Source organism: Panthera leo, chromosome B2 (assembly GCF_018350215.1).
Source record: "Panthera leo isolate Ple1 chromosome B2, P.leo_Ple1_pat1.1, whole genome shotgun sequence".
Taxonomy (NCBI): domain Eukaryota; kingdom Metazoa; phylum Chordata; class Mammalia; order Carnivora; family Felidae; genus Panthera; species Panthera leo.
Window position 1 is genome coordinate 37,861,643 of NC_056683.1, and position 10,095 is coordinate 37,871,737.

Below are 10,095 nucleotides of genomic sequence, written 5' to 3' on the forward strand. Positions count from 1 at the left end.
CCTCCAAGATTCTCTATCAACCCCCTCCCCACCTTCACTCCCACCCCTCCCCCCAATCTTGAAGCACCTGCTTCCCACTGCTGAATCTATGTAGACAAGCCCCATATTTTTGGCTAAGAGTCTGAAGAAGTACATAGGGACTTTACATATAAAACACTTGGTATGGATGATGCACTTTTAAAAACCTTCTTGTAAGTGAATATAATAGAAGAGAAAATGGGAAGATATCAATGGTTTCTTTCTACACTGTTTTATTCCTTAAAAAAAAAGCCACGTATTTTCTTTGGACTTTTCTCATGCATCTTAAAGTATTCCATGAGTAGAAAAACTGTTCATGACAATGATGACAAAGATGTCTATTTCTTGCTTTAAATACATAAATTTCACAAGGCAAATGCTACATTATGATATACTGTTACACATATACACATTGTACATATGGGTAGATATAAAATATTATTAATAATATACCCATTCCAGGCACTCATGAGTAAGACCCAGATTGCCCTTACCTATTCCACTTTGGGAGGCAAAAAAAAGTTTTGTCTGAAGAGCTAAGAACTTTAGAATAAAAAGTCCTTAATTAAAATCAGTGTTCTGTCTCTCATTGAGTGGATGGCTTGGCCACATTATTTAATCTACCTGAGACTCTCTTTCCTCATCTACAAAATGAGGAAAATGACATCAACCTTGCAGGATTCTCCTGAGAATCAGAGATAATGTAGACAAAACACCTGAGTGGTGAGAACAACCATGCTCTTTCTCGGGAGAAAAAAAACCAGGTTTTGAAGCATTTAAGAAGCACACCAAACATCCCTGCTCATGGCAAGGGCAATGACTTAACCTTCTCCATACCTCTGAGTTTAGCACACTAGAGGAAGCACCAAGTAAATGCTCAGTTAACGTTTTCAGAATGAAGAGTGTATGTGTATTCGTTGTTTAGGGATGCAAAAATATCTACATCTGCAATAAGCATACGTCACAGGTTCATGATTGTGTTGCACAATGCAATGTAGTTAGGCAACAAATTCCTAAGGGTCCACTGTGCGCAGGGCCACAGAGATATGTTTTTGGTGCGTATCTACCTACATTATCTGTAACATCTCAGACATGTATGGACACGCATCTCTTGATGACACGTTCTGCCCGGGTGAGAAACATACGTTTGGGCGCATCTTTGCGCAGAGTATACAGAGCTGCGTCACCGCTCCCAGGAAAGGTGCGATAAGGCCACCGGGTTGAGGCGCGGTCCCTGTGTGCGCGCACGAACACGCAAACGCACTCGTTGGCCCTGCGTGAATACACGTGCCCAGGGGCCCGTAGGGGGTCTGTGCACGGCGTCCGCGCCCGAGGTGGGGGGGGGTGGGGTGCTCTGCTGGGCGAGAGTGACCTGGGTGTCTACCCTGACAGCGGGACACTGGTGTCTGCTTGGCGGCCCGGGCGCCTCGGCAGAGTGTGCAGGACTCTTGAGGCGACCCCCCCGCCCCAGCCTAGCGCCCCGCGTGCCGTCCCTCCCCTGCCTGGGAGGCCCCGCCGCGCCGGCGCCCTCGCTGCCCGTACCCCTTGTTGCTGCTTCCGGACAGTAGGCTTCACCCTCGCGAAAATCTGGATGGTCTGCTTCACCATCTCCTCCAGGCTCTGCACTGACCCTTGACCTCTCTCAGGCTCAGGTTCCCAAAACTTCTGAATCCCACCACTTCCGGCGAGCGGGAGCCTTAGCAACAGTAACTATGGACACTACCCAAGGAGCACCGCGCCAACCGGGACCGCCTCCTCTCCCTAATTGGTTGCTGACCGTAGAGGGGCCTGAAGAGAAGTACTGAGGGGCGGGGTTGGGGCGGGGCCGAGCGGAGAGCGCTGCGCACGCGCCGGGTCAAGTTCTGGGCACCAGGTTTAGCTCCACAGCTGGCCTACAGAGTGGTTAATGGGGTGACAACCACCATGCCTCGCCCGGTTCCTTAATCCATTCTTTCTCTGTGCCAACACCTCTTTTTAACACTGAAGTATTCTGTTTTTTATTATTCATTCATTGAAGAAATGTCACTTGATCTGTGACAAGCAATATGTTGGCTGGGGATGATTCCGAGCTGAGCAAAACTGCCTCTGCCCACTTAGAGATGAGGGTCTGATGAAGGAGGCAGCTTTTCAGCAGGAAGTTACAAGTTACCCGGGGTTGGGCATGGGATTCTGTGGAAGGCACCTCTTCTATCTCTGTTTGGGAAGAGGCCAAGCCTGGAAGAGAGAGGGACTATTTCCTATGCAATGGCCCTGTCAAGAATGGATGGGCTTCCTTGTGCACTGTTAGTGGGAATGTAAATTTGTGCGGCCACTATGGAAAACAGGATGGAGGTTTCTCAAAAAATTAAAAATAGAACTGCCATATGATCCAGCAACTCCTCCTCTGGAAATATATCCAAAAGATTTGAAATCTGGTTGCCAAAGAGATCATTGCACTCCCACATTCTCTGCAGCCAAGACATGGAAACAACTTATGTACTCATCAGTGGATGAATGGATAAAGAAAAATGTGACGTGTATATATGATTTTTATATATTATTTATCTTCTACATGTAATGGAATATGTACATATACAATAGAATATTTTTCTGCCATAAAAAAAGTAACAAAGAAATCCTACCATTTGCAACTACACAGAGGAAACTGGAGGGCATTGTGCTAAGTGAAATAACTTAAAAGGGAGAAAGGCAAATAGTGTATGATCTCACTTATCTGTAAAATCTAAACAAACTGAACTCACAGAAACAGAGACTAGAATAGGTTTCCAGAGGCTGGGGGTAGGGATAATGAGGAGATAGTGGTCAGAGGGCACAAACTTCCAGTCATAAGACAAATAAGTTCCGGGAATCTAATGTACAGCACAGTGACTATAGTTAACAATATTGTATTATATACTTGAAAATTACATAGACAGTAAATCTTAAGTATTCTCACCAGAAAAATAAATGGCAATTATGTAAAGTGATGGAGGTGTTAACTAACCTTACTGTGATAACCACTTCATAATACAGATGGTCCCTGACTTATGATGGTTTGACCAATAATTTTTCAACTTTATCGTGGTGCAAAAGCAATATGCATTCAGTAGAAAACTGTACTTAGAATTCTGAATGTTGATCTTTTCCCAGGCTGACAATACGCAATATCATACTATCTTATAATGCTGGGCAGTAGCAGGGAACCACGGCTCCCAATCATCCATGTGATCACAAGGTTAAATAATCTACACACTCACCCAGACAACCATTTTATTTTTCACTTTCAGTACAGTATTCAATAAGTTAACATGAGTTGGTCAATACTTTATTATAAAATAGGCTTTGTGTTAGGTGATTTTTTCCAACTCTAGGCATACAATGTAAGTGTTCTGAGCACATTTAAGATAGGCTAGGCTAACCTGTGGTTGATTGGTAGGTTAAGTGTATTGACTGCATTTTCAATGTGATATTTTCAACTCAAGATAGGTTTATTGAGACATAACCCAATCATTAGTGGAGAACGATCTTCATATATGTGGATCAAATTATCAATTGTACACCTTAAACTTATATGTCAATTATATCTCAATAAATATGGAAAATACATACATAAGGAAGGATGAGTACCTCAGAAGACACTGTTAGCACATGAAAAGATGTTCAACATCATTATCCACCAGGAAAATACACATTAAAACCACAATGGGGTGTCACCACATGTCTATCAGAATGGCTAAAATAAAAAAATAGCAACAAAACCAGGTGCTGACTGGGGTACAGAGAAACTGAATCACTCATATATACTAGTGAGAATATACAATGTGAAACGTATCATGGATAGTGGTATTCTAGAAACCAGTTTGGCAGGTTTTTTTTTTACAAAACTAACGATGCAACTACTATAACATCCAGCAATTATGCTCATGGGCATTTATCCCAGAGAAATGAAAACTTGTGCTCACACACACAAAAAATCTGTACTTAAATGTACATAGCAGCTTTGTTTGTAATAGCTCCAAGCTGAAAATAACCCAGATGTCCTTGAACTGCTGAATGGATTAAAAAAAAAAAAAAAAACTGTGGAATAGTATTCAGCAATAAAAATGAAAAGGATTACTAGTACATATAACAACTTGGATGAATTTCCAGGGAATTGTGCTAAGTGAAAGAAGCCAGACTCGAAATCAAATACTGTATGATTCCATTTATATAACATTCTTGAAATGACAAAATTATAGAGATGAAGAGGAGATTAGTGGTTTCCAGGGGTTAGGAAGGAAGGGAGGGGGTGAGGTGGCTATGGCTATAAAAGGATCCTGGTGATGATGGACTGTTTGTATCTTGACTGTGGCAGTGGTCACAGAAATCTATACATGTGATAGAATTGCATAGAACAAAACACATGCACACACACACACACACACACACACACACAAATGAATGCATATAAAGCTGGTGGAAGTTGAATAAGAGTAAATAAGATGGATAGATTGTATCAATGTCCATTCCTTGGTTGTGGTGTTGCACTATAGTTATACAACATGTTACCATTGGGGAACACTGGGGGAAGGGAAAGCAAAACTCTCCGTATTATTTCTTATAACTGCGTGTGAATCTACAATTATCTCAAAACACAAAGTTTTTAAAAAGAAACTCCTAGAGAATAAAAAGACAAGCCGCAAACTGTGAGAACAGTTTTGCAAAAACACATATCTGGTAAAGGACTTGTATCTAGAACACCTAAAAACTCTTAAAACCCAATAAAAAATAGGAAAACAACTCAATTTATTTTTTTAAAGAGGGGGATCAAAGATTTGAACAGACACGTCCCACTATATGGATGGCAAATAAGCACGTTTAACATAAGATGTTAACATAGGGCGCCTGGGTGGCTCAGTTAGTTAAGTGTCCGACATCAGCTCAGGTCATGATCTCACGGGTTCGTGTGGTCAAGCCTCACGTTGGGCTCTGTGCTCATAGCTGGAGCCTGGAGCCTACTTCTGATTTTGTGTCTCTTCTCTCTCAGACCCTCCCTCGCTCACACTCTGTCTCTCTCTCTCTCTCTCTCTCTCAAAAATAAACATTTAAAAAAATTAGCATAAAATGTTAACATAATTTTTAACACAATCATTATTAACAAAATGCAAATTAAAACCACAATGAGATACTACTACACACCTCTTAGAATGGCTAAAAATAAGAAAACGAGACTGGCAATACCAAAAGCTGGCACAGATAGAGAGCATTTTGAACTCTCAAACATGCGCAGAGATGGACCAGTCACTTTGAAAAACAGTGTCATCGTTGCTTATTATATAAAGTTATACATACACTTACCATATCACCCAGCAATCCCACTCCTCCATGTACCCAGTGCAATGAAAACTAATGTTCCCCCAAAGAGGTACACATGAACGACTGTTGTGGGTTTATTCACACTTGCCCCTAAACTAGAAACAAGGTAAGTGTTCTTCAACAGGACAGATAAACAAGAGTTTATCATATACACGATAAAAAGGAATAGACAGCTGATGCCTGCAAGAATATAGTTGAATCTCAAATTTATTATTTGAAAGATGCCAGACTCAAAGTTACACACAGTGTAATTCCATTTCTATGACATTCTAGAAAAGACAAAACTATACAGAGAGAAAAACAGATCAGTGGTTGCCAGGGCTGAGGATAGGGAAAGAGCTGACTGCAAATGGGCATGGGAGAGTTTGGGGATGTGATAGGGCTGTTTCACATCTACATTGTAGTTGTGGCTATGTGACTATATGCATTTGTCAAAACCCATAGAACTATCTGCATGCTTACAAGTGTGAATTACACTGTATGCACATTATACTATTCTAAGAAAGGTCAAAAAAAAAAAAAGAGGATGGGGTATGAACAGATGTTACAGTAGCAAGTATGAAGAAGGGGGGAGAACCAGGCACTTATGAAACAGACTTTAAGGGCTTTTTCACCTGGCCCTGGGTGGTGAGGAAGAGATGATTTAAGGTCAGCCAATATCCAGGGGTGCCTGGGTGGCTCAGTCAGTTAAGCAGCCGATTTTAGCTCAGGTCATGATCTTGCGGTCCATGAGTTTGAGCCCCACGTCAGGCTCTGTGCTGATGGCTCAGAGCCTGGAGCCTGCTTTGGATTCTGTCTCTCCCTCTCTCTCTGACCCTCCCCTGCTCTCACTCTGTCCCTCTCTCTCCCTCTCAAAAATAAATAAGTAGATATTAATTTAAAATATATATATATATATCGGGCAATATCCGTTCCTTGGCTATTGTGAGTAATGGTGTAGTGAATGTGGGAGTGCAGAAATCTCTTCAAGATACTAATCTCTTTTCCCTCAGAAGTGAGACAACATGTCTATGGATGAATGGATAAAGAAAATGTGGAATATGTATATATATATTCCCATATATATATATATATATATATATATACTCCCATACACACACACACACACACACACACACACACACACACACACACACTAGTATTCAGCCATAAAAAGAAGAAAATCTTGCCATTTGTGACAATATAGATGTACTTTAGGCCATTATGTTAAGTGACATAAGTTAGAAGAAAAATGCTGTGCATCTCACTCATGGGTAGAATCAAGGGAGAAAAAATCAAGCTTATAGAAAGAGTGGAGTGGTGGTTGCCAGGGACTGGGGAGTGGAGCAAAATGGGGAAATGTTCATGAAAGTGTGCAAATGTTCAGTTATGAGACAATACATTCTGAGGACCTGAAGTACAGCATGCAGACTATAGTTAATAATACTGTATTGTACTTGACAGCTGCCAGGAGAGTCAATCTTAAGTGTTCTCACCACAAAAAAATGTAAAAGGTAACTACATGAGGTAATGCATGTGTTAATTAGCCTGACTGTGGTAAATATTTCACAATGTATGTGTATATTAAGTCATCGCACTGTACACTTTAAATATATACAATTTTATTTTTCAATTAAAGCTGGGTGGGGGGAAGATTGGGGAGTTGGGCATACGGTGGAGATATTTACTCAGATAGGTAAATATTATACCAAGAGTGGAGAGAGAAACAAGGAGCTGGGGACACGTTAGATGTCACGTGCCTATGGGTCTTCGGTGGGTAGTTGGATAAAGGTTAGGAGAAAGCTCTGGCTGAAAATGCGGATTTGGGAGTCATCAGAGAGTTTTTTCCCCAGAAAGTGATCAAGTCCCTGATGAGGAATGAGCCCTCAGTCCTAGTGCTGATGTTTGGAGGTGGAGGAGAAGCAGCAAAAAGGACAAAAAGAGGAACAGCTGGAGAGGTTGGAGGGAGGAAGGAGAATGCTGTTGTCATAGAAGCCAAGGGAAAGGGACCATTGGAGAAGGAGGAAGTGGTGGGTTAGTAGAGTTGCAAAGAAGCAAAATGCAGGGTAAAAGCTTGAAGAGCCCAGGGTAAGGAAGGGTCTTTTGTTCATATCTAAGGGGAGGCTGAAGGTACAGGAAAGGGAAAAGAGAATGGATGTGTGTCTCAAACAATCGTCATTATATCAAGAGAATGCAATGGGGAAGGCAAAAGACCATGGGTCTTCGCAAAAGACCATTTTAAGTGTTGCATCATGAGGTCCAGGCTGCCTAACCATGCAGGCCTTTGACATGCAGGTGTGGTGTGAGGTTAGGAGGGAAATCTGTGGGGCCTGGATATGGGAACTTTATACTTCCTGTCTTAAGCCCCAGGTTATATGATCAAAGGCATTCAGGGGGTGGAAATGTGGTTTCAAATCCTGTTTGTATCACACCTGAAGGTGTGACCTTGGGCAAGTCATGGGAAGGAGAATAGCCAGCAGCTACCTCATAATGTTTGCATGCAGGTTATCTGCAGACATGCATGTAAAAATGTTACCCTGCTGTCTGGTGAATAAGAGATACTCCGTATCCAAAGGGTTCTGCTCTCTGGACTGTATTCTTTTGCCTCTAAACACCTCCTCAGAGGCAGAAACTCTGGCATGCATATGTATACAAGACATACTGAAGATTACAAACTCAAATATTTCCTGGGGCCAGACTTATGGTGTAAGTGTGTCAAACAGGCAGGTCTATGACAATAGGGAGTCGTCACACTGTGAACTGGAGACTGCGTGTCCTTAACTAAAAGCATTCACATTCGAAACAGTTAAAGCACAAGGCTGCCTAAATAAAGTACACTTGTGAGCCCCGGTTTACAACCTCTGTTTCTGTTCCTGGTAAAGCCGACTTCAGTAACTCCCAGGCCAATGCCTCTGACAGGTTTACCTAAATCTCAAACAGATGGCCCTAATGGGTATTAAATAAGTACTGAGATTAAATCTCTAAGTTACAATGTCTTTCCCATAACTGGATATATATTCAGTATTATTATTTACGCCTTATCTACTTGCTTAAGTGTGGGACTTAAGATGCCTTTAAATTGTTTAAAGGATTCCTGAGCTCTGTAGTTGCCAAAATAATGTATAATTGTACCACACAAATTAGCCAGGGTTTATAAGGCCTCAAATCTGAAAGAAATTAAGCTGTGCCTGAAGTGAATTAGTCTATAGGCAAGTTAGTTGGGTTTTGTTTGCATGTTTTTAAAGAAATATTGAAACCGTGCTCCAGTACTAGTCTTCTATTACCTCTTTAGCTGTTGGTGCTACAACTATAAAATGCATATTTTTTCTTTGTAAGTCTGACGGGACCAGTTAAATTTTATGGGCTGGTAATTTTGATATTATAGAATATGTACATAAAATTACCTAATTGCAGTATATTTCCCCTCCCCTATTTTATCCTTGGCTTTGGAGGATTTATGATAGTTTGTTCTAAAATCTTTCATTGCTATAACATGACACTCCCCCCCCCCACCTTATTATCAGGTGAACAAGTGTGTTCAGACAGGGGTCATAGACCCCTCACTAATAGGACAGAAAGCATTTGACTGCAGTCTTCTCCAGTTAGTTTACTCCAAGAAGCAAGACCTGTAACCAGAACTCTGCTGCTTATTGGCAAATAGCAATATTAGTAGAATAAAAATCAACTGATGTAAACTGTCTCTGCACTCTCATGAAAGCTGTTCTGATCCACAGTAAGAATATGTTTGGGGATAATCAATAGGACATCAGGCAGGACTCCTAAATGTCCCTGATTGAGGATTTTTTTTTTCATGTTTATTTATTTATTTTGAGAGAAAGAGAGAAGGAGAGAGCATATGAGCAGGGGAAGGGCGGAGAGAAAGAGAGGGAGAGAGAGAATCCCAAGCAGGCTCCATGCTGTCAGCGTGGAGCCCCATGTGGGACTCAGTCCCCAAACTGCAAGATCACGACCTAAGCTGAAATCAACAGCCAGACATTCAACTGACTGAGCCATCCAGGCGCCCACCTGATTGAGGATTTTAAAAGATGAGGACGATGACTTCCTTGGGAATCCCCTTCTCATCTGAGTCCCTTTTCATCAGTTTTATGAGTGGTCAGTACCAGAGGGATCCCCTTATTCCTCAAAAAAAAAAAAAAAAAAACACACTTATTCCATTGTTTCTGAATTGAGTGGAGAATACACAGAGCATTTTCTGGTACTCATTAAATGCTAAATAATAACAACATTCTGTTAAATTGCAAAGCAAGGGTACCACAAAATCTGTAATGTATAATTTCAGCAAAGAATTTTCTTTTGAGAACACGTTCAGCTAATTTAAAGCATAATTTCATTAACATAACCATCTTTGCACACATAGCAGAGTGGAATTCATACAACTTTACCAGCATTTGGGTTTACAGGATCACAGTGGGAACCAATGGTTTTGGTAAACTCACGCTACCTCCCATTTTCCTATCAGAGGGTGGATGCAGATTTTGCACACCACACCGGGTTCTCTCTCCTTTGGGTTCATCCCGTCTTTGGCTGAGAGGCAGGGGCTCCTTCTTTCTGGCTTTGTCTGAACCTCTTCCTGCAGCCCTCCTGGGCCTCCTCGTGAATAGCAACATCAAAGTCATTTATGGCTGGAAGCTGGTGGCCAGCCATATGGAATTACAGCCCAGGCTCTCGCCGGATTACAGAGTGTAGCATATGAATCAAATGACAGTGCCATGGCAAAGAGGGAAGGCTGGTAAGGCCTCCAGT

The 10,095-nt window shown here is 41.6% G+C and overlaps 1 protein-coding gene across 5 annotated transcripts in view; it reads right to left on the reverse strand.

Moving 5' to 3' along the window:
- KIF6 (kinesin family member 6) overlaps positions 1-1,728 on the reverse strand; it is a 385,598-nt gene extending 383,870 nt beyond the window's left edge. For 4 of the 5 annotated variants that reach the window (XR_006202589.1, XR_006202588.1, XM_042938645.1 and 1 more), the window contains exon 1: positions 1,561-1,727. Coding sequence is in view for 3 of the 5 variants with exons in the window: in XM_042938645.1 (XP_042794579.1) it covers positions 1,561-1,626 (66 nt within the window). In the remaining 2 variants the exon portion in view is untranslated. Of the gene's footprint in view, positions 1-1,560 lie in introns of all 5 variants that reach the window. The other variant, XM_042938649.1, reaches the window with a different exon arrangement.
- Between the last annotated feature and the right edge of the window lie 8,367 nt (positions 1,729-10,095).